The 23,851-nt window shown below is 43.7% G+C and overlaps 1 protein-coding gene across 1 annotated transcript; it reads right to left on the reverse strand.

Moving 5' to 3' along the window:
- Window positions 1–545: 545 nt before the first annotated feature.
- LOC139645326 (FRAS1-related extracellular matrix protein 2-like) lies at window positions 546–22,624 on the reverse strand (the record flags this gene model as incomplete). Its single annotated transcript, XM_071521020.1, has 19 exons — window positions 546–1,094; window positions 1,266–1,412; window positions 1,557–1,744; window positions 1,883–2,009; window positions 2,168–2,302; window positions 2,453–2,580; window positions 2,736–2,861; window positions 2,980–3,172; window positions 6,396–6,727; window positions 7,541–7,672; window positions 8,666–8,969; window positions 10,889–11,047; window positions 11,850–11,980; window positions 13,089–13,271; window positions 14,628–14,792; window positions 15,166–15,363; window positions 16,246–16,455; window positions 16,619–16,768; window positions 22,373–22,624. Coding segments are annotated over 19 exons (3,809 nt in total), but the record flags the coding sequence as incomplete, so codon positions are not given.
- Between the last annotated feature and the right edge of the window lie 1,227 nt (window positions 22,625–23,851).

Below are 23,851 nucleotides of genomic sequence, written 5' to 3' on the forward strand. Positions count from 1 at the left end.
TAGCGATGAGTAGATAACAACTGAATTTTCATTGTGGCGTGAACTATTCCTTTAAGTGTGAACATTGATTATCATCGAGCCCGCTTTACCCAGGGTGAACCGCTAAATCTCTGACTTGGCCTGTGTGACATCAGCTTTATGAGAAAAGTGCTCTCAGCATTTGGGACTGTCCTCAAGGGATATAGCTGCTTGAGGCACTTTAACACCATAAAGCCGGCCATGAAAAAACAGCAAGAGAGAGGTGAAATACCACGCTACGAGCAGCACAAACTGGAATGTTGAGTGAAGACGGGATGCGGGACACCAGTACTGTGTTTGTGTTGCAGTGATCAGGGTGTTTAATGGTTTCAGTAGAAATTGAACCCCCACCCCCTTGCCCACGCCACCAACGGACACACACACAACAACCCACCCACAGACTATCAACCTCAGATTTTTGGTGTTATGAAAGTAATTTAATACCAGTTAAAAAAAAATCCAAAAACTTTATAAAAGCCCCACATACTCTATCCCGTTGTCCATCTGTCCATCCATGCGTCCATCGCTCAGACCTCTGAGCTGTTGTGGCAGTCCTGCATCCTCACCACCAACATGGGCTCCGTACTGATCGACCCTTTCACCACCTCCCTCATCCCCTCCCTCCCTCCCTCCTTCTCTCCCTTCTGTCTGGATCTCAGCACCAGTATGAGGGTGACGATGATGAGGACAGTCAGCAGCATCCCCACCAGCGCCCCCACCACAGTCACCAGGCCCTCGTCTCCCTCCTCTGCGTTCAGCTCACTGGGCTGCACCCCATCCACGTACACTTCGTCCACCCCTGTCGCCCGTCGCTTGGTGCGGTCCAAGGCGATGTGCATGATATTGGTACCGCGGTTGTTGTCTGCGCCAATATCCTCAGCGACCTCTGGGACTTCACTGCCTGCCGACCTTCTGGAGCGATGACTTTTGCCGCTTGATGGGGTCAAGGCGAGATCGTTGCTTGTGGAAACCAAGGAGTGGTACTCCAGGCTGCGCTTTCCAATGCCTCTGTTGGCGTTCCCTTTGGAGCGGACTGTGTAAATGGTGTGAATGTACCACTCGCGACCAGCAGCCACCTGAGAAAAACAAAAGAATGCCTGTCTTAGGATTCTGTACAATTTAAACTGATCTGGAAATACATTTTCAGCTTATAATCACGAGGAAGATATAACACAAAAGAAAGGGCTGAAACTTGGCATCTAATTTAACACAAACTGAGGCCCAAAATGAAGTGAAATATGGCATACCTGGAACATGGCTGTAGAATCCAGTCTGAAGCCGTCTGACCCTGGCTGTCTGACCAGAGACATGGCTGAGGGATCATCCACTGCCAGAAACGCATTAAAACCAACATCCCCAAACACACGGGCCTGAGTCTCTGGCTGAGCCTTGTCCTGGTGAGGTGTGTTGGGTTGATTAGTGGGGAAAACAGGGGGAAAAAAGGTAGTAAGGAACTGATCTTTATGTTGCTTGTAATGTGTTATTTTGCATTGTTCTGCATACTGCAATTGCAACATTAAAATCGCAAATATACTTACAATAATCTTGAACCTATAGAGCAGTGAAGGGGAGTCAGCCAGGCAGCCAAATTCAAACTTGGTGGGGTTGTACTTGGGTACATAACCATCAGCGCCAGTGCAGAGGTACACCTTCTCAATATTACAGAAGAAAGAGTCTCCCAGGTTCTGCACAGGATCCACCATGACTCGACCGTAGATCGTATCACCTGGGATAGAGGGGAGGGGATATATTATTCCTAAAACCTACACCAAGTTGTAATCATGAGTCACCATTATAAATCCAAGGAGGATAGAAGATTAAATAAACCACTGCAACTGAATTTCAGACTTGTAAGAGTGTTTACCCTCAGAGAAGGCTGCGTCACTCTCCTGACCGAAACCCATGGAGCCGTCGGACAGCCACAAGCTCCTCTTGGACAGCAGGAACATCTGAGTGTTCAGACTGAACTCCACCGCAACTGGGTCACTCACCTAGAGAAGAGAGAGATGGATAGAGATAGGAGGGGAGAGGGATAGTGTGATGAAGCAAGAGAGAGAAAAGGTGAACAAGAATCTGACATTATCGCCCTACACCGAAGAAACTTTCCACTTTTGGATCTAAAGATCAATGATTCTGGATGGAGACGTACTTGCTGGAATCGGATGTCCAGGTCGAAGGTGACTGGTTCTCTGGGGTGGCAGACAGGTGGGATAGTGTATTCCATATTCTGGGCCGTGGTACAGGGGATCAGCTTCACTGTGTAGGTGCCAGAGTAGTCTCTCACCTGTACAGAGCAGAGGGCAGCGGTGGGGAAAATTAATTAAGTGTCAGACTGTATCTGTATCCTTCCACCTGCTCGGGCACACAGGTGCACATAGTGGATGTTTCAGGTTGTGCACCAGGGGGCAGACTAATTTCATGCAGTTGTACTCACGGCAAAGTCAGAGGTGAAGGTCCACTGCTGGACGGGCTGGTTGTAGGTGGGCTCGCTCCTCACCAAGCTGAGGTTAAAGGTCAGGCCGGGGTGGTCTGCGCACATCACCATGGACGACATGGAGGTCACTGGGTAAAGGAAGGTGGAGAGGAGGAGAAATAAGCTCATCGGTGTCAAATGGTGATACCTATTAAACCCAATCACTGTCTCGTCTTTAGCCTTTATGTTGATGTTATTGAGGAAGAGTAAAACTGATGCGGTGTCAGTGATCTGTCAGTCTCACCAGCCCTCTTGATCCTGCCTCCTGAATGAGACTCCACAAACAGACCCCTGAAACGGGCCTTGGTGCGGAAGTTCACAACCAAACGTCCCTGCTCATTGATACGCATGCTGGTCGGGTACAATGCACCTGGAAAAAAGAAAACACACACACACACTGGGTTCTGAGAAAGCTGTTCCAGGCGGTACATGCTCTTTTGACATTCAGTCTAGACACACGTAATATTCTCCCTCTCTTTGTGCCTCACCCTGCAGCTCGGCCTGCGGGGGGCTGCCGATGCCGTCCCTCCAGAGAATGGCTGTGTCGTATACAAATGTGAGGCGCAGCTCCGACTGCAAGTCAAAGTGCTGCCAGCCGCCAGTGCCCACGGGGGAGTGGAACACATAGGACACATGAAGAGGAACACGCAGGGTCACGTAGGACTGGACCAGGTTCAGCACCTGTTAGGATATTTAAATGAGTAATAGGTTAAGTTAAGTTTTTTCTTGTTTTTCCTTGTATGCATTGAGGGTCTAAGGCTGGTGGTGCTGGGTAGGTTAGGCTATGTAGAATAAGTAGGCTGTTATGTCTTGTTAAAATCTGCTGTTGTGTGTCTTGTGCTCTTCCTGATGTTTGTCCTATATCATTCTGTTCTATGGTTGTTGATCAGTTAGATCTAGTTAGGCTCATTCTCTGTAAAGTCCTTTGAGACATGCATGTGATAAAGGGCTATATAAATAAACAAACTTGAACTTGAAGAGTCAAGGTTTGCAAAAATTCAAATAGGCGCCTTAGAGAACAATCAAACTATGCAGTCATTGTTGAATCAAAAAACGTTCTGACTTTTCCGGTTGATAATGCTCTCTAAGATTGAAATTCATTGCGTTTCCCATATCACTGCAGTGTACACCGTCATTTTATTCACTTGATATACTGTACATGGTTGAAGGTAACCACCAAAGACGAGAAATCCTCAGCATGTATGACAAAAGAGCTGCATTATTCTCTTTGATTCACGGTGTCTGTAGGTCGCTCAAACAATTGTAATGAGTTCTGAGAAGATGTAACAGATGAGCACATTGTTCTCCTCCACAAGGTGCTTGGATTCCTTTCACGCCTACTCAACCCTGTCTAAAGATACACAAAAGCCCTCTTGTGCTGCATACAGGGAATCAGAGTAGGAAGCCATGTAGGGTCTCTGTTCTTTCAAATTCTGAAAACTAACTTCAGTTATTTAAAATTTTGGAAATTCATATTTATCATTAATGAAGCACATATAGCTATAATCCCAGACAAAGTTTACAATACACGTTTTGAAAAATATCCTACATTTTATTTACAGCTATTTACATCCTACAGTTTATTTTTGTAAGCTAAAACAAACAGTTGCAGTTCTACCCAACACTTTTTGTGGGAAATATTCTATTTTATTTGAAACCCGTGTAACATGTACCCTAAGGTGAATTTCCATATAAGTGCACCTAGTGTAGCATCCACTAGGTGTCTCTGTTAATCCACATTACTTCAACAATCTTGAGAGACTTGAGTGACTCGGGCTATGTGCCCACACAAGTTTGACAAAGCCAGACTTTGTCATAGAAACTGATTAAAATCCACTACAATATCTTTGTTTGACTTGACGCTGAAAACATTTGTCAATTTGCAAAGTCAATTATCAGACTGAATACTGGGCATGACATTATCTTTAGCTGGCAAGAGAAACCAAGAAAAGCAATTTGGCAGTGGACAATTTTGGTAAAATAAAATGAATCAGAGTCCTAATCCCTTTATTGCTCTCTCTTCTCTGACATTCACTATTGATCAACCATCCTTCAGACCGGCCGTCCAGACCTTATTTTCAGTCTTGACTAGAATTATTTTCAACATTGGGCCACCCAACCTTATTTTTATACCAACATTTAAACAGAACATACCATTACATTAGAAGTATGGCATGATATATTGGCGAGCATAGAGATTCTCTGCTAAAGACCTGTAATTCACTGTAAAAATAGTTGAAATAATGTACTTTGAGAAGGCTCAAATGTCATTCGATCGGGTACGCCACCTAATCCACCGCAGTGACTAGAAGTCTCAGAAGGGTAAGTAGTGAAACCACTGTATCAGGATCCATGTTAGAAATATTTGAAGATGGTTAACTGGAGAGACAAACCATCTAGCTCTAGGCTTTTACAGTGCCACTATTTTATTAACGTAACCTCCTAAAATAAATGTATGCCATCTGAAACGGAATAAAAGATTGCACATTGAGATTCAAAGTACCAACGGGTATTATCAATTGTCTTGACATATCGTGGTCCTGAATGTCTTTCCTGTGAATCAGATTTTTTCAATTTAAAAGTGCATGTTTTTTACACCTAAGAGAAGATAAATAATTCTCAACTGCTCTTGCAGAACAAAATACAGAGCTTTAATGAAAAGCTAACACCTTTTGACTGTAACGCAACACTCATCAAGGTTATTACAGCAAAAATGCATTCGTTTTTTAAATTAAAGCTTTGTCTTTTGTTCTCCAAAGGTGGCTGAATTCTTTCATTTTTTCACTTCTCTTTGATTCATGCACCCTGGTGGAGCTGCAAGGTTGCAACTGTTTTTTTTTTTTTTTTTTGTACTCCTTGGAAAAAAATACCACCACAGCGCTGGTGACAGTGATCTCCCTTAATGAAGTGGACCTGAGGTCTTGACAAGAATGGACAACCGGAGTCATCCTTAACTATGCATGCCACTGGTTCTCGCTGTGACTGAGGATAAAGAAATTAATTTCTCTCTCTCTCTCCCTCTCTCTCTCTCTCTCTCTCTCACACACACACACACACACACACACACACACTCAGCAGTCTGATCAGCAACAAGAAGCTCCCAGATCAAAGGCTGGGGGAACACAAAAGAGCAGCAGGACAGGAGCAGGGGAGCAAGGGGTCTGTCTCCTAATCCACAATAACAACAATAACCAGGAGAATACTGCTGCTTTGTTTAGCATCCAACACAAACAGCAATTGCAACATTCACTACAATGATGCAACAACCGTACACAGCTGCTGGAGGTTTGTTAAGATACTGATAGCCAACCATAACGCTAACATCTAACAGCGAAGATGACTTCTCTAACTGCAACTCCTTAAATCACTGTCAAACCCGCAAGTAAAGGAGAAACTGAGGAAAAGCGCGCTAATGGGCAGCTAAGATTTCTACTCCTATAACCTTCACAGCTAACTGCGTAAGTAATACAACTCCAACTAAAGTGATTCTACTTCCACAAGTTTCCACTGAATCGAAGCTTTAATGCACCATGTGGTGAGTGATAGTGGGGAGTGATTGACAGGTGGCCCTCCTGCGTGTGTGGGTTGGTGGGTGTGTGTGCGTGCAAGTGTGTTTATAAAAACAATAGAAGTTGTCAGTGACATGCTGGGATACAGAGCAGGTAAACACACACACACACAAAGACGCAGAGAATAAGACATGAAATGCAGGCAAACAGATACGGTGCCGTTCTGTCTGTGTGACCCTGTCAGTCAGGAGGCGGTAAACTGACTAAACACACAGACGCAAACACAAACAAAGGCTAAGAGGCAAACAGATGTACATACAAACTCCAGATTGGAATTTATACGTTGTGGACAAATGCACACACACACAAACACAAACACACACACACACACACACCTGTCCGTCAGTCCCTATGGTGCCTCCACAGTCAGTGAGCAGCTCCGACATGTCGTAGTAGCTGGTGAACTCCCACAGACAGGCTTCCAGGTTGAGGTTCCTGTAAAAGCGCAGTGTGCTGTTCCCCCGCAGAGCGCTGCTGTACTGGTAGGGCGCGGTGTCGCCCACGCTCTCGGGGTTGCGCGTCGCAGCAGTGATGAAGCCGTGACCTGTGGTGACCTCGCTGTAGTCCAGCAGGTTGGAGCAGCGGTGGTTTCCGACGCGGGTTCCGTCAGGACTGAGGGTCAGTTCAAAGTTCATGAGAGGGCGGGTGGAGATCACTGGAAGCATGCCTGCAAAGACAAGAGAGGGATGGTGTGATGTCCGACTGTGTGTATCTCAAGCAGCCAAAACCTTGGGTGAGTTTTGAATAAGGAAGGCGGCAATTCCTCTAACGTCCGCCAGGGGCCAGCTCCAAAAACACTCCAAACCCGGCCCAACTCCACGCAAGGCAGTGGGACAACAACCCAACTTCTCACTCAAAATATAAAGTCAATACATTTTTTTGACAAGAGGTTATGGACTCAGTAGCTAATTTCACTTCTTCTAATGTGTGTCCTTACGGCAATTTTCAGAATAACTGTGTCATTAGCAGGATATAAAAGATATAAAAAGGGGTTGTTTTCCTAGTCAACATGGCGGCAATCGTAAACCCAATCTTTAGGCTTCAAAACGGCCCTTCAGAAACTTGTGGGTGATGTCACACTCACTACAGAGTATGGTGTATCTTTGTTTTATCTACCAGTCAAAATGATTATTTCAATCATTTTGCCTCTTCAATCAAACTTTAGAGGAGAGGAATAGGTGAGAGAAGAGGGGGAAAAGTGGTGAAAAGAAGTGAAGGAGAGCGACAGAAAAGAGGCGAAGGAGAGGAAGGAAACCGGGAGGAGACGAGGCAGAAGGAAACTGATTAAAAATCAAGGAGGGAATGTTAAGTAGCTTGTGTGCTAGAGGGTTTCTTCTGCGAGGTTCGATACAACACAGCATGATCTATATTCTGGCTGTCACGCTCCTGAGGATCCCGAGACGTGAATATTACACACACTACATTACACTTCACTTCACTTCACTCTGCGGTTGGAGTCCTGCCTCCAGCTCCTACCCACCGTCCATGTGAGGCATGGTGACAGTAAGTTTGATGAGGTTGGGGTGTTTCGGGTCATCTGCTCCAGTGTAGCGCAGCTTGGCGGAGAACGGCTCGGCGCCAACTGTCCCCATCTTACGTGGCTGGCACATACCTTTAGATGATAGGGGAGAAGAAGAAGAGACAAGTATTGGACAGGAGACAGACTGGAAATCAACACTGTGGGAAGTTTGCTCCGGCTGTGTCTCAGTTTCATCATTTATGGAAAAATCCACCCTCAGATACTCTTATGCTGTTATATACACTGTTCCCTCAACCTGCCTCATCTACTTCTACTTCAGTCAGTGATTTCCTACATTTCCCAGAATGCCTTTCGACAACCCCCATAGAACCTGTCTGAATGTGTTGCATTCAGTACATGTAGGTGGAGAGAGCAATAGCGATAGAGATAGCATAGTGACAGCAAGAGAGCAAGTTTTTCCATTCGAGAAAAAAGAGTGGGAGTTGCGCCCCTTACTCAAAGTGCATGTCTACTGATGTCACTGTTAGTAGAGAAATTGGTATCTCTTCCTCTTCTATGATTGATTTCTCCCTGTATGATTGTTGAATGTCGTTGCAAAATGGTGAGTCTAGAAAGAAGCCCTCATGCTTTGATTCTGAGGTTCTGACACCAAAACCTGACGTTTAGCATTGATGTTTTAGATAGTTGAAAACGTTTCTGCTGTTATACTCCATTGTAGCTGCGCTGGAAATATCTCATCATGATGTCACGTTCTCTATGTCTGACTTGTTACCCGCGGCAATAAGAAAAATACACCATCAAACGAAAAAAAATGGGACCAGAAATACAAGGCACATCATCAATAGCAGTTTTTAACAGCGTTAAAAGTGTTTTAGGGTGGATTTTTTCTTTAATGTGGTCTTGAAGATGTGACTTTTATACAGCTGTCACACACTGTGTCAAGGTACTGTATGTTCCCCCATATATTGTACATTCGAAAGCACTACTTCTGTACATTTATGATGCTTGGTGAATAAAGCAAAGCCAATTCTCACTGCAGCACAGAGCATAATTGCCATTATATTCCTCCTGTAGAAAATTGGCAACGCGACACATTGAGACGGACATTTATCCCTCTCTCCTCACCTTCCTCCTGGCTTACGGTGACGATGGGACTGCTGAGCTCCAAACCCTCATCTCCATTAGAGTTGACGGCCCTGGCAGCACACTGGACCCTGGAGCCCGCCTGGAAGTAGACTGAGTCCAACGTGATCATCTTGGAGGACGTGAAGAAGGTGTCAAAGTCCGCCTCCCTCATGGGGCTGGTGACACCGTCGGGGCCGGCCGGGGCGCTGATGAGCCAGCGGTAGCGTGTCAGGGTGTCGTTGATGTGCTCACTGACGCAGATAGAGCCCGTCTTGTCGTAGTCGGGGTATTTGGAGTTGCAAGCCTGTTGAGAAGGAATACAGAGGGAGTTGGTGGGTGGGGAGAGAGGAGAGATGGGAAAGATAGAGGAGGAAGGAAGGGAGAGAGACACAGTAGAGAATACAGAAGAGTAAATGCTTGTTGCCAAGGAACTTCAAATGTTTCAGTATTTTAGATTTGTCCCCCTCTTAAATTGGTTTAAAAAAACAGTAGAGAGTGAGAGAGACAGAGAGAGAGTGAGAGAGAGAGATAGAGAGACAGAGAGACAGAGAGAGAGACAGAGAGAGAGAGAGAGATAAGCTGTGAGCGTTTCTATGGATATCCCTGTAAACCTGTTGACACCGCATCTCCTGGTGCCTTTCTGCGGCACTCAACACCTCATTTCTGACAGGACAACTTAATTTCAGTTCCACAGGGAAGCGTCTACTGAACTGACCGCAAAGCAGGGAAACCGATCCACATTTAAACACACACACACACACACACACACACAAACACACACACACACACACACACATAATTCCAGTCACACACACAGCAGTCACCTGAGAAGCAAAGGACTTAACACATCATGAAAATCCATTTAAGTATCTTACTGAGCCTTGATTCGAGAGTGGAAGCTATTCTCCTGTGTATAATAGCACGAGGACTCTGGCCTACTAAACTGCGTAATGTGTCTTTTAAGGACAGATCGGCCGTCCGCACAAGGACAGTTTAACTTCGTCCGCGGGAAGGTACGGGTCCTGGGGGATAACGATGACTCCTCCACTCCCACAGGATGATTAGTTCTGATTAGCTCTTGCTGGCTCATTACAGAAAGAGCCGACAGCCTGCGTACTGTACTCCGTCATGGAGACAGTTCCCAGTATGTTGCTATTTTTGTGGAGTGAACTATTCTATTCTGTTCTATTCTATTCTATTCATCAACTCAGGCCGTCTAGAAACTTGCGAAGTCCAAATACCTTACTAGCGATGCTGCCAGTTCCTCTTAAAGGAAGAATACTGCTGTCATTTAGAATTTATTTTACTTTACTGTGAAAATAGAGTTTGTAAGGCGTCATGTTTCTTAGGGATTATTTCCTGGCAAAGACTAACATTGCGTCCTGTGGGTGTCAGGTGATTGACAGTAAGCAGGGCGCAATGTAATCACAAAGGATCTCAGTGATTGGTGAAAAGCTTTGTCTACATCCTGTGTTTACACTGAGACATGCACGGCCCAATCAAGGAGCCTGACATATTCTCTGGCCCAATTAGAGCTCTCTGAATGCAAGAGCTGATGTGAAAACACTCAACTCAGCCACAATGAACTGAAATGGTGTCTTCTGAAGGCAGGAAAATGAGCCTTGACTGTGTGCAGACGACATCAGGAATAATGTAAAGGAGATGGGCAACATAGACGATTGGCACAAAAACACTGGTATTATCCTTTAATGCCTATCAGCATTACAAGTAGGGCTGAACAATTAATCAAAATTTTATCGAAATCGCAATACGGCCTCCTGCAATTTTCAAATCGCAGGAGGCGCAATATTTGTTAAAGGCGAAATGTGTGTCAAAATACCATTTTAAATTAAATATTGTCTTGCTGCAGAGATGTCCTGGCCTACACATCATATTCTACAGACTTGTTTTTCAATGAAAATGAGAATAATGATGTAAAATTATCATTCCCTCTAATATCGCAAATCATATCGCAATTGCAATATCAGTCAAAATAATCGCAATTAGATCTTTTTTCAAAATCATTCAGCCCTAATTACAAGGTTAGTACTTCTTAACATTTTATGATCTGGCGACAGACCAACGAAAACACAAAATACACTTGGTTCAGATTTGGTTCACAGGTAATCTAAAACTAGTGTGTACCCCACCATTGTGTTTTTGTCTTGGGACTCAGCCCGTTGTCTCCATGCATATCCGTCCTCGGGGATCAGATTGACTCACCGTGACACAGATGACGGGGTAGCCAGCCGGCGGGTGCAGGTTGCCCGGTGTCCGGGCCACATCGTCGTAGTGGAGCAGCGACACCACATGAGGCAGGGAGGGGAAGGTGACATCAGCCATGCTGTTGGTCTCCTCGATGTACACAATCACCTTAGTTACCTGTTCCAGCCAAAGAGGGTAAAGACAGATTTATGTTATAATAATAATAAACTTTATTTATAGTTAATTTCAAGTTACAAAGTGCTTCACAATAAGGAACAAGAAAAAAAACAAAAAAACTGAAAGGTACTGATAAAATAAGCATAGCGAAGAGATAAAAAGACAAATGACAAATAAAATAAAGGACAAACAAATGACAATAACTAACACAAAATCTTAAAGGAAATTAAAAATTCAATAATAAATGAGGCAACTTGGCTAAAATCAGAGCAGGATTAAAGGTAAGATATCTTATAAAAGTATGTTTTTAGGAGTGATCTAAAAGATGATGTTTTGTAGAACTACTGACGCGCCGTTGTTGTGGAATCTGCACACAAGCCATGAATTAATATCAACGAGATGATTAGTAAACAAATCATAGCACTCTCTGCTGAAATGGATGTGATCATGTTGATGAAAATCTTCTGCTTGTCATGATTCGTGGCTTCTCTCTTTTTCTCAACCTCTCTCTCGTACCTCTCTCTCGCTCTGCTTCTATCCCTCCTCTCACTTTTGTTTCTGAGATGATCTATTATTTATCGTGAAATGTTTTCATCGGGTTTTTGTCTGCAGCTACAGTAAAGTGCTGCGGTTCTGTGGGCCAGGTCGCCCTTGTAAAAGAGATTCTTGATCTCGAAGGGACTGACCTGGATAAATATAGGTTATCTGTTCACTTTGTTATCAAGCTGAAATTTCAAAACTGTCAGTTCATATTATTTCCTGGGATGGTTGTGTGACAGTTAGGTGCGAGTGTATTCCTGACCTGAGTTTCAGCCACCATGTTTTCATCAGGCTTCAGGTGGAGAGTAAAGGCTTCCCTCATCTCTCTGACTCCATCAAACAGCACCTCCACCTCCACCACATGTTCCTTCTCCCCCTGTTTGAACTCAATGTCTGGACACACACACGCACACACAAACACACACACACACACACACACGTTGGCAGAAACAAACACACATTACTTGATTTCATACAAAACAACAATCTGAAGGAATGCTTGGTGATTTCTTGTGTTAATAGTGTGTTGTATATGGTGGAATTTGAGTTTTTGGAGAAATGATACGGAGAAACTTTTCAGAGCAATCCCTGTAGGTTTAAAAAAAAAAAAAAAAAAAAAACGTCAAAAAAAGCAATGACTCTCATTTGTTGATCCAGGACAAAATGTTATAGCTCCAGACAAATAAATTGCCTACTACTTTGTAAACAAAGAAAACAATAAATGAGGTTGGATAACAAGGCCAGGCTTCGCGCTCACTTTCTTGCTAGATTTAGTTTCCTCAGAAATGATTTGTAGAACAGGTTAGCCCAATTCATGTTTTATTGCTTCAAAGGAATACACCACTTTGCTAAAAAGCATCCCAGGTTTCTCTTTGCATAGTGCCAAAGGTGGTCTATCCTCCTGCGAGTAAGTAATATAGTTGTGCATTAGAAATGGGCTGCACAGAGAAAATATTGTGCAAAATGAGAAATTCAACGCTGCATGATTCAAAACCAAGTGACCAATTTGCACTATTTGAACAGCGGAGGGGCAGGTAGAATTTGAATAGAGTGAATATATTCATATATATTTCAAGCCTTGATTAAGCTGAGAGAGGTGCACTCTAAAGCCGAGACAGCTGCACAAGATGGAGTGTGGGGGAGAGGAGGATTTCACCCTGCTGACAAAGCATGAAGAATATTGAAATTCAATTAAAAATTACATGACCCTCCGCTGGACTATTGCAGAAATTACCTTTCCCACTTCTGGGCGGAAATTAAAAATCAATGACCCTTCCCAAAAAAGAAAAAAATCCCTATGCCTATTTCCATAAATTTTGCAAACATTCCTTTAGGGAGACTGGTTTCGCAGTTTTCAAAACTTTCTCTCCTAACTCTTCTATTGGCCGCCGCACACATGAAGACATGTGGATACAGATGGATGGAAACAGATGGATGTCTATGGGCGACAGAGTGAGCACAGCACAGATAAACAATAACAAATGATCTGTAAAAGGCTCACCTTGAGACACAGGGTAGTAGTCCTCTCCTGAGACGGCTGACCCGTCTTTGGTGTGAACCCGGACCACTGACACCTTGGACGTGTCTCCCAGTCGCACCACGGGAACCTTCACCGTGGTGACGGCTCCGGCCTCCTTGGGCTCACTGACGCTGAACTTGGTTTCCGCAAAACGAATAATGGATTCTGAGGTACAGAGGGAGAAAACAGCATGAAAGACTGTTACGGATTGTTCAGTTATGAAATGAAAACTTTGAAAAATGACCCTAAATCGGTGATGCAGTGATAAATAAAAAGGTGGGTAAACTATTGGAGACAGTGCATAAAATAGGTCACGGCCATCGTGGGGGAAACCGCTGCACCACATCATTGTCATTATTCCCCAAATTAAACATGCCTAAAAGCTGTTGTGTGGTGGGCTTCACAGCCAACAAACTTAAAAACAGCGAATTACAGTTTTTTGGGCTCCCGAGTAAAACAAGGGAGCCCAAGGGAGAAAAATGTGGATCCAGGCTGTAAGGAGAGAGGCGCTGACAGTGGCTCATGGTAGAAGAGGGGGGAAACTTTGGGACCCTGAGACTAAGTACACTTATAATGTGGCCAGTATTTTGTCACTGGTCAGTAACTTACCAGTAATTATCTAGTTATATTCTTGTAAGATAACCTGAATGTTAAAATGTGTTTAAAAGCTACCATGCTGTCCTAACATTAGGCTGCTACTAAGCTAACATTACTGAGCCAATTCCTCTCTATAAAACAGATGAGTTGTGTTAATGTGTGGGTTTCAGGATAGTTTGCTCTGTATTGACTGTCAGTCCAGGGTGCAAAAGTAATGAGAAATCTCACTGACTTGTTAGCTAACATAAGATAGTTAACTTAGCAACAATCCACTTTAACAACCAATGTCACTTATTATCTTACCTGGTGATTAAATTAAGTAGTGGTAAATGTCAAAGTATTTCACTTCAGGCCACTGTGAGGGATCATTTATCCAGCTTTATTGAAAAAGGACATTGATGGAGGCCAATTAAGTTCATTTTTTCAGTGTACCTTCTCCTCTCTGTTGGAGGCAGTGTGCTGAAATAATTCTTTGACAGACTTGTCTACTCGAAAACAGGAAAAATCTTGTCAGGCTGTCCATATCTGTTAAGATTTCCTCCCGATCGCCGCTTTTGCCGGTTTGTTACCGATATTGTTTTCCCCGACGGTGGGCGTGGCTTTCGAAGTATGATGCGCTCCGCAGGGTCTCTATGAACTTGACAGCCAAGGACCATTATAAACAAGTCATACTTTCAGAAAATCATTCATCTATATTTTAAGACCCTATCCTCACATAACTTACATCAGTTTGATATACTGATATACTCTGGTATACTGTGAATGTCTCAGATTTAAATCAGCCAATAAAGGCAGGTAAACTCTATTCTGCAAATAAAAAGGTGGGTGAACTGACTTGAGGTGGCTTTACCTTCCACTACTCTCTGCCCTTACTGCTCTTCCTCTGTCACCCCCTCTCCATCTCGCTCTGTTCTTTCCACTTACTGTCAGCCGTGTCTGTTATCTTCACCAGGGTCTCATTCAGAGCTCCCACCGACGCGCCAAACGGCGAGTCGCTCTTTGGGTTCCCCAGCACCAACCGCAGCTCCTCTCCTTCCTCGTGCAGCGTGTCGTCAACCAGCGACAGAACGCACGGCTTCTCAGCCTCGCCTAGAGCGCACGGCAACATGGCGGCGATGGCAGATGTCAAGGAATTGAGGTGGAAGAAAGGATAGAAGAAGTGTTATAATAATTCTTTTTTTTTTTTACAGCATATGACTTCTTATTTATAAAATATTTTTTCCCCTTTATTCAGTTCTTCCAGGGTTTTACAGAAAGCTTTTTGCTTATATGCTGTAAAAGTGCCAGGAGTGACAAGAGCTGTCAGTGTGTAACAGCAAATGCAGTAAATGTGTGGGAAAAACTTGCAAGCCTTTGCGATATTCGCAGGGAACTGTTGATTTTGCAAAACGAAAATGGTGTGATTACAAAACAGCAGATTCCTGGAGGAGCTGTTTATTAAGACTTGTGTGATGTGAAGTACCTGGTAAGAAGGTGATGATAGAGGCGTCGGTGTTGGGTCGTTCGGCGAAGTCGGTGACCACCTGTGCCGAACCCTGGCGGGTGTAACAGCGGACAGTGGATTTGTGTCTGATGTCTCCGCTGCGGTAAACTGTGGCTGAGATCTGACCGTCACTCTCCTCTCCGGTGTACACTGGGTCACGGAACTGGACCTTTGGCACTGTCAGTCAGCGGGGGAGAACAAACCATCACACATGACACTTAAAGCTTGGAGGGATTGTGACTGAGGGAAAAATAACAGCAGGGCGTCGGCAGGTTTGAGAAAGACAAATTTAAGCCTCTTTAAGACCTTTTGAAGGCTGCCTGGATTGAAATTAGGACTGATTTAAAAGCCAAAATAAAGAAACAAAGCTGTCATAACAAGCCTATTTCTAACTGAACATAGCAAATGACAGTTCTGAAACTATAAATTGACAGTATCAGAAAAATGCCAACAGGAAATTAATTGTTGAGGGACATGATGTCCAATTGTGTTAAGTGAAGCAGATACAATGAAAAAAGCATGTTTTGCATACTTTAGTATTATACCTGTTCTGTATTAATCTAATTGACATGCAGCGCAAAGAATCCTGTCATTGCATGGTGTATTTAAAACATTTTCATACATTTTTAAGGCCTTAAATCATTACAAATGATATCATTAAAACATGAAATGGGATTTATACTGTGTAGGTGTTTGTGCTTACATTAGACCTATATGCATTAACTTTACATTGTTCATGAGCAAATTGCAACAATTCTGAATATTATACCAAGTACAACTAATGAGGTAATATTAATACATTTAATAAATGGAGGATATAAAATGTTATTTCATCAATTTTATTAAATTTCTTTTGGAAATGACCAATAATTCCCCAACAGTCTTTTTATTTTCCAATTAAATAGTCTCTAAATTGCGTGAGGTAAAAATTATGTTGTGGCGGTTTTAGGAGGTACATAAAATCTGGCGGTTCTTGCAGTAACTTTGGATAACTTAAGCCCTTTTTCAGGTGCAGACGCGGTTAAATTCGCCTACAGTATATATTATCTCATCACTTACAGTCAGACACAGAGTCATTGATGAAGACGGTAGCCTTGCCAGGTTCTCCCAGGATGCCGTTCACCGGCATGCGGAGGACCAGCTCGAACACCTCTGTCCCCTCCAGCTCCGGTCGCCCCAGGTCGTCCAGGACGGTGACCCTGAACGTCTGCACGCTGACCCCCGGGGCGAAGTCCAGGTTCCGGCTGATTCCTACGTAGTCGATACCAGCTGGAGGGAGGAGACAGACAGATGATGATAGGAGTTGATGAGACATGCAGTAAGAGACAAAGCAGGCAGAAGATTGTAAAAATGATTAGCGAGGTTAATTTCTAATCGTATGCCTGTGATTCAGAAACCTCAGTCTCACTTGATCATATGACTGGGAAATTACCTTCGGCGGAGACGGGCTCGGATTTGCGCGAGCGGACGGTGACTGTGGCGGTTTTGGACAGATCGGTTCCCGTCCTCCACACCTTGACCTCCACATGTCCGTCACTCTCGTCGACGTGGTACTCCACTTCTCCAAAGTAGAACACCGGAGCTGGGGAGCGAAGAGAGAAAAGAGAGGAAGAAAGAAAGAAAGAAAGAAAGAAAGACAGAAAGACAGAAAAACAGAAAGACAGAAAGAAAGAAAAACAGAAAGACAGAAAAACAGAAAGAAAGCAAGACAGAAACAAAGACACAAAGAAACAAAGATGAATGACATACTCAATATGCATTTGTGTACCTGTTAAGCATTTGCCACCTAATACACGCTCTGTGTGTGTGTGTGTGTGTGTGTGTGTGTGTGTGTGTGTGTGCATCTGTGGTAACCTAGACCTGTCAGCAGCCGCCGGTCGTCTGACATGATTCTTTTGTAAAGGCAGAAATCGGACGCAGGGGTCAAACAGCCTCGACCCGCCGGTCTGAAGGTAAACCTCAGGGAAGCGTGACCTTTCACCCCCCACCTCCACCTCATTGTTACCATTCCCCTGACAGAAATTTCACTGAGTACTTTCAAAAAAAAAAAAAAAAAGATCCTGTTAGGTCTGAAAAACAAGGCCTCTGTGTGTGTATGTGTGTGTGTGTGTGTGTGTGTGTGTGTGTGTGTTTGTGTGTGTGTCTGAATCTGGTATAGTGAGATAGTGAGTCAGAGAGAAAGAGGCCCCCTAGACTGCTCAAAGGCTTGTTTGAACTGGCATTGTTTCCTGAGGCAGCAAAGTGGAGGCAGTCCAATGTGTATTTGACAGCTTCATCTCTCTCTTACACACACACACACACACACACACACACACACGCACGCACACACACGCACACACACGTCAACTCCAAACAACTGACAGGAATAAAAGTTCTTCTGTCTCCATTTTAAGCTGCCACACTCTTCCACTCGGCCCCTTTCTTATATTGTGGCATATAATCCAAAAATAGTAAGCATTTTTTTTTTTTTTGTCATGATCAAACACTTCAGTCTCAGTCCAGAGATTTTTATTTTTTTCTGAATATTGCTTTACTGATTTATAAACTTCCATATTTTATTTATATACTTTAACTGGGCCAGATAACAAAAGCCAAGCGTAGTGTACACAACTAAGGGATTGGGAGAATTTGCTGCAGTTATATTATAATTCTCAACTTGACAGACTAAGCAACAGCCCAAGGCAACAATATCCAGCGAGAAACACACATCCCCCCCCCCCCCCCCCCGCCCCCACCTCTTCTCCTCCATCTGAAGACTCCTTTCCTCCCTGCATCTGTCTTATCCTCCTACACACTCACACTTCACCTAACAGATGTGGCTTTGGTTTACAATGCAAATACAGTTCATGGTTTTTTTGCGCATATAATTGGCAAACAATGGAAGAACAGGAGAAAAAATAGATTGTGCGGATGAAAAGAAAAAACAAAACAAATCTCACCAAATGCATCGGCAAACACGGCATGGGCCAGTAAAGTGTGTATTCTGGGCGATGATTACATTAATGTATACACGGTTATGCGTGTCTCAACAGTGGTCGGGGAATCACGGCGGATCTGTAAACAGTATGTAAGCGGTCTGGCATACATTCCTGCGTGCTGGGAGAGGAAACGGCTGCATGAGCGCTAATATACATGTCTGCGTTCACACATGTCCTGACTGCGCCTGGGGATGACAATTTCCTGACACGACGACAGGGAGCTGAGCGATGAGTGATGAGTGAGAACCGCATCCTCTCTCTCTCTCTCTCTCTCTGTCTCTCTCTCCCCCCCCCTCTGGGTCTGAGAGCCTGTGGTTTATCACTCAGCAGCGTGTGAGGACTGGGGAAGGTGTAAAGCCAAATTGTGATAATTACTATATGTGTGTGTGTGTGTGTGTGTGTGTGTGTGTGCCTTAGCAGCCATTTGTGTGTTTCGCTGTCTTTAAATACAGTTTATAGGACATTCTCAGCTGTCCCTAACAAAGCCACTTCAAGGGGATGTGTGTTACCCGATAATGACGACAGGTGAAACGGAATCCCTCCGGCTCAGCGCCCAAAGCAACCTACCACCCACGGTGCAAAATAACCCCACTTTTTTTCTTTTTTTTTCTTTTTTTTAACCGCAGCGCATAAAGTCTGAACGAACCAGCGATTCCGGTGCTTTGGGAGTGTGACCGAAAAAAGTAAGGCTGCCCTAATATCGAAATGAAGGAACGGGCTTCCAAGAAAATGCTGTGAGCTAATCTACAATTCTCCAAACTCAGCTGTGTCCATATGCACCCGACTGTGAGAGCGCGAGTGTGTCTCTCTCTCCTTGGCAGGGTACAAGGAGATGACAACACTCAGTTTGAGGCTGAGTGTTCAGCCATGCGGAGAGCAACACTCGGGGAGACAGGTACTGTAGAGTTTAATCTGATAAAGTACTAAATCTAGCAGACACCCCTGGGCCCTTTTTTTTTTTTTCAACGAAAGCCAGAGAGAGGGAGGGAGAGAGAGAAATAGAGAGAGAGAGAGAGGGTGAAAGCGAAGGGGGATGGAAGAAATAGATGGAAGGAGAACGACAGACTGAACTTGACTTTGACCTGGGGGAAGGAAAAATGGGGCTAGAGAGAGAGAGAGAGCACTAGCAGTCACACTTGGAGTTTTTCAAGTGCTTTTCTCACCATTTACCTTTGATGCAGAATTTGTGGCCTGGCGTTAACTTCGCGCGTGCGGGGCAGGCACACACACGCACACACACACACACACACACACAGACACGCAGACGCAAGCACGCACACACACAAGCAAATACAGAACATCAAAACTCTTGTTTTGCTATTTTCCTTAGCGAGGTCAGGTCTTTCCAGAGAGAGAGCGAGGCTGCATGTCAGCTGCCTGGCTGCAGGTATTAGAGTAGCTACTGTCTGCAGTGTTTAATCCTCTGGGAGGCTAAAAATGACACATCATCTCTCGCAGGAGCTGGGCTTTCACAAACACATTTCCATTCCTTTGAACTTACTGAAGTCTTCTGACAATTTACTAACAGACAGTGTGTCATGTTTTTCCTGTTAACTAGCCCCCTGACGCCTCCACATACACACACATACACACACACACACATACATTCAATTTGGCACAATTGTTTGTACCCTGTACCCCTAAAGGAGTTCTCAGTTGTAAGTCATCATTGTCTTATTTATCCCTGGCAATGGCACGACAAGTCCTCGCTGACACACCGTTCAATCTGACACAATTTATAAAAAACATGTAGGGTCTATCAAAGTGGAAGCTGCATGGCCGTCTAAAGTGACAGCTGTCGGGTGTCCGTCATCAAGTCTCATTTTCAAAGATTTAACCTTAACCCCAGGCTGGACACACACCCCGGGATTTCACTTAGGCACTGCAGTGTAACTGCATTCTCCAAAAAACACTTTCAGGTTGAAGGTAATAAAATATACTGAAAGTTGAAGATACAAATACTGTATTGCCCTATTGTCACCCTGATCCTCTTAAATTGTTTGGGATGGCATAATGTGCAAGGCATTCAAAGGTCAATTTTTACTCTACATATTAGACATGTGTTGGACTGTGGGATGGCTTGGGAGGGACAAATAAAGGCAATCCAGGTCTTAGTCATCTTTATGAATCTGGTTCATTGTAGCTAATCAAAACAAACCTTTTGACTGGATTTGATTAGACCTCGGCCAATTAGGCTCTCCTGCAGAAATCTAGATGATCAGAAATAAAAAATTCATACAGTGGTTATTTTAGTCATAGTTATTTGGTGTTACAGATTCCTCAGAACACATTGATCTTAAAATGTTGGCTGGGACTGTCGTGCTTAATTGGCACAGGAAATCTCGCCAGCACTCTGTAAAAAAAAAAAGGACATTCAGCCCCAACCAGGGCGAAGCGGCATTTGAAAATATTTTTATACCTTCTACTTAGACGCCAGATGGGTGGGCGAGGCTTGCCATGTAACACAATACAACGAGTGTGAGTGCCAAGTGTACGCAATCACAAGAATGGAAGTCAAGTTTCTGTATTCACTATTCTGATGCTCCCTCATGTATAAGAAGAAAAAAACTAAGCATACACGACTTTTAATAATTTGATATAATGACAGCGTGACATTTAACAAAGCATAACCTTGAACAGAGCCGTTCAATCTCACTAAGTCAATACAGAGAATCAATGCAGAACAGTGAGATTGTGGAGAATGCCTGTAGATTGTAATAGGTATTGTTATTTCCCAGCAGGCCTGTCTGTCCCAGGACAAATTCTCCATGCCTTTCTCTGCCTTTCAGACTGGCAGTGATGGCATGTAATAAAAAGATGTAATCTACTCTGCCAGCATGTTCATATGATGTTGTAACGTGATGAAAGCAGACCAGGGACGTGTGTGATATGCCGTCCCACCGGACTCCTGCGTGACACTCGACTGTAATTAAAAACTGTCTTCATAACACAGAGACAGGAACTTGATTTCATCTGTCAGCTGTGGGTGCAGGGTCTGTGTCAGACTCTTATTCCCCATGCTCAATAAGTTTGAAAACATTACTAAGGCCTAATTAAGAAAACTTGTATGATATAAAAGCCCTTATGACAATCCAAAACATCAGAATGTCTATAGCACTATAAATACACATCCACACTCTTGAACTCATGCAGTAAGTCCCAGGTTGCTTTATGGATAAATGACACGTATATGCACACATACATAGATGTGAGCATATACGCACTACACACACACACACACACACACACAGACACACGCATACACACACCGACTAGAAAATAATTAAATCCCCTCAGCCTCTCTTCTAAGACAAAGAACCTTTCGCAAAGTTCACTTTCAGCTTTCATCCGTGTGATTTGTGCATCACATTAGGTTGGAAACTTGTTGAGCGAGAGTTGGATGTTAAGGTCTTCTGTTCTAAATAATCACAACTTCCACAGAAAGACCACTGGAACTTGAAGTAAACAGTAAACAACAAACAAGACGGACCAGACTGACCAAATGACCAACAGACAGACAGACAGACAGACAGACAGACAGACAGACAGACAGATACATATCAGAGGTGTGACCAAGTCAACTTTGCTCGAGTCCCAAGTCAGTCTCAAGTCTTGAGGCACAGGTCTCAAGCCAAGTTCCAAGTCTAAATGCAGATTAACAAGTCAAGTCAATGTCATTAATGTCAAGTCTCAAGTCTAGATATAGAAGAAGTGAAGTCAGAACAAAGAGTCCAGTATCAATTTAACATCGTAAAGAAAACAAAACATCTAGGACTTCAATGCAATGTCATTTTAACAGGATAAAAACTTGGTAAGAGCATCATGAGTTTGATTTCTTTAATCAGAGTCAACCTCAATAAATTCAATCATTCCACTCAAATTCAGAAAACAATTTAAATTCAGTTGTCTGTTGGAACAAATGTCATAACTTTCAATCTAAGTCATTTACATAAACACACGATCTTTTGTCAAGACTTGAGAAACCTTTTCAAGTCATCAATGTACAAGTCAAAGTCGAGTCCCAAGTCACCAAGACCCAAGTCAAATCCAGTCTCAAGTCTTCTCTTCATGCATCAATTCAAGTCGAGCTGTTAAAACTGTGACTTAAGTCTCACTCGAGTCCAAGTCATGTGACTCGAGGCTCCACCTCTGATAGATACGTACATAACATCAATAAACATTCCCAGTAGAGCTGCAGGATGCCTTACCATCGTCCATATCGGCCAAGATGTTGACTTTGGCGGTGGGGTAGTGCGCTCCCAGACGGCCCCCGATGGGCAGCGACAGCGTGACGTTGAAGCTCTCCTCCCCCTCGTACAGAGAGTCGTCGATGATGACCACGCGGCACTGCTTCTCCCTCTCCCCCTTGTCGAAGCGAAGGACGCTGCCGTGTTCCTCGGGACGGGAGATGAAGTCCGAGTAAGAGAGGACCGTGGTGGGAACCGTCCCAGTGGCTGAACCTGTAGGAGAGCCGGCAAGGAGGAGAGGGGGGGGACAGTGAAGAAGGTGTGAAGAGTTTGATGAATAATCGAAAGATACCCACCGTTTGAAAAAAAGTGACACCTACTCTTCCAAGATGACTGATAACACGGCATTAAAGAAAATCAGGGTGTTTTTTTAAGTAGATAAAACTGTTTTTCAGACAGGATCCTTTTTTATTAATAATACTGAATGATCCACTTCAGGTTTTGTTTTTTCTCTCAAAATAGATACGGTATGCTGCATTTGGAGTAGAAATATATTCATGTTCAGTTGAGCCAGAGCGGTGGTTATAATTGTCTGAGTGGCAGAATTTGATGGAAAAGCGGTGTGATGAAGAGTGTAGACAATTTGGAGTGCGAGTGGGTTGAACACATCAAATTTGAAACAAGTAAACATGTCGTTTACCACGAATGATGCAGGCAGCCTTTGGGACAATCGGTAACAAGATGCATCATCCCTCCAAGTTTAATCAAAATGAGACGTTTAAAAGTTTGAAACACAGAGCCAAAACAGAGTCGAAATCATCCCTCTGAATTTCGTCAAAATCGCACCAATGGTTTGTGAAATATCATGTTTCAGGTTAAATTTCATTACAGCGCCCTCACCAGGCCAGTCACTGTAATGCTTTCAACGCAAGAACGCAGTGCAAAATGCATCGTCCCTCCAAGTTTTGCCAATTTGGACCAGTGCTGTAGCCATTATGGCCTTTCAAAGTTTGAGCAATTTGACCTTTAATTTATAGCGCCCTCATTAGGCCAATCACTGTAATTCTTTAAATGCCAGAAGCCGGCACCAAAATGCATCATCCTTCCAGGTTCCGTCAAAACTGGACCAGCGATGTCTGAGAGATCACATTTGAGGGAAAATGTTTGACCTTTAATTATAGCCTTGCCATTAGGCCAAGTAGTATAATTTTTTAAACGCTGGAACACAGGGAGAAGCATGGCCGTACCCACCATTGAGGTCACCAAGGTGTATATGATAACAGTCGTGAAATAACTGCCTAAAAATAACTTTACTTTAGTGCGGCAAAGATATTGTACAACGCCAAGATTACGACTTGCTCATCTGATCACCGTCATTGCTTGTGTGTGTGTGGGTGGGTGGTGAAGTGGATGATCTTGTCGTTACTACAAAATCTTTACTCAACACGGTGGTTCTTTGATTATGTCAACATAGTATAGGGAACAACTTGAGGAAACCCG

Source organism: Centroberyx affinis, unplaced genomic scaffold, assembly GCF_046629955.1.
Source record: "Centroberyx affinis isolate AG114_WGS23_722 - 3 ecotype Tasmania unplaced genomic scaffold, CSIRO-AGI_Caff_v1 ptg000844l_1, whole genome shotgun sequence".
NCBI classification, from domain to species: Eukaryota; Metazoa; Chordata; class Actinopteri; order Beryciformes; family Berycidae; genus Centroberyx; species Centroberyx affinis.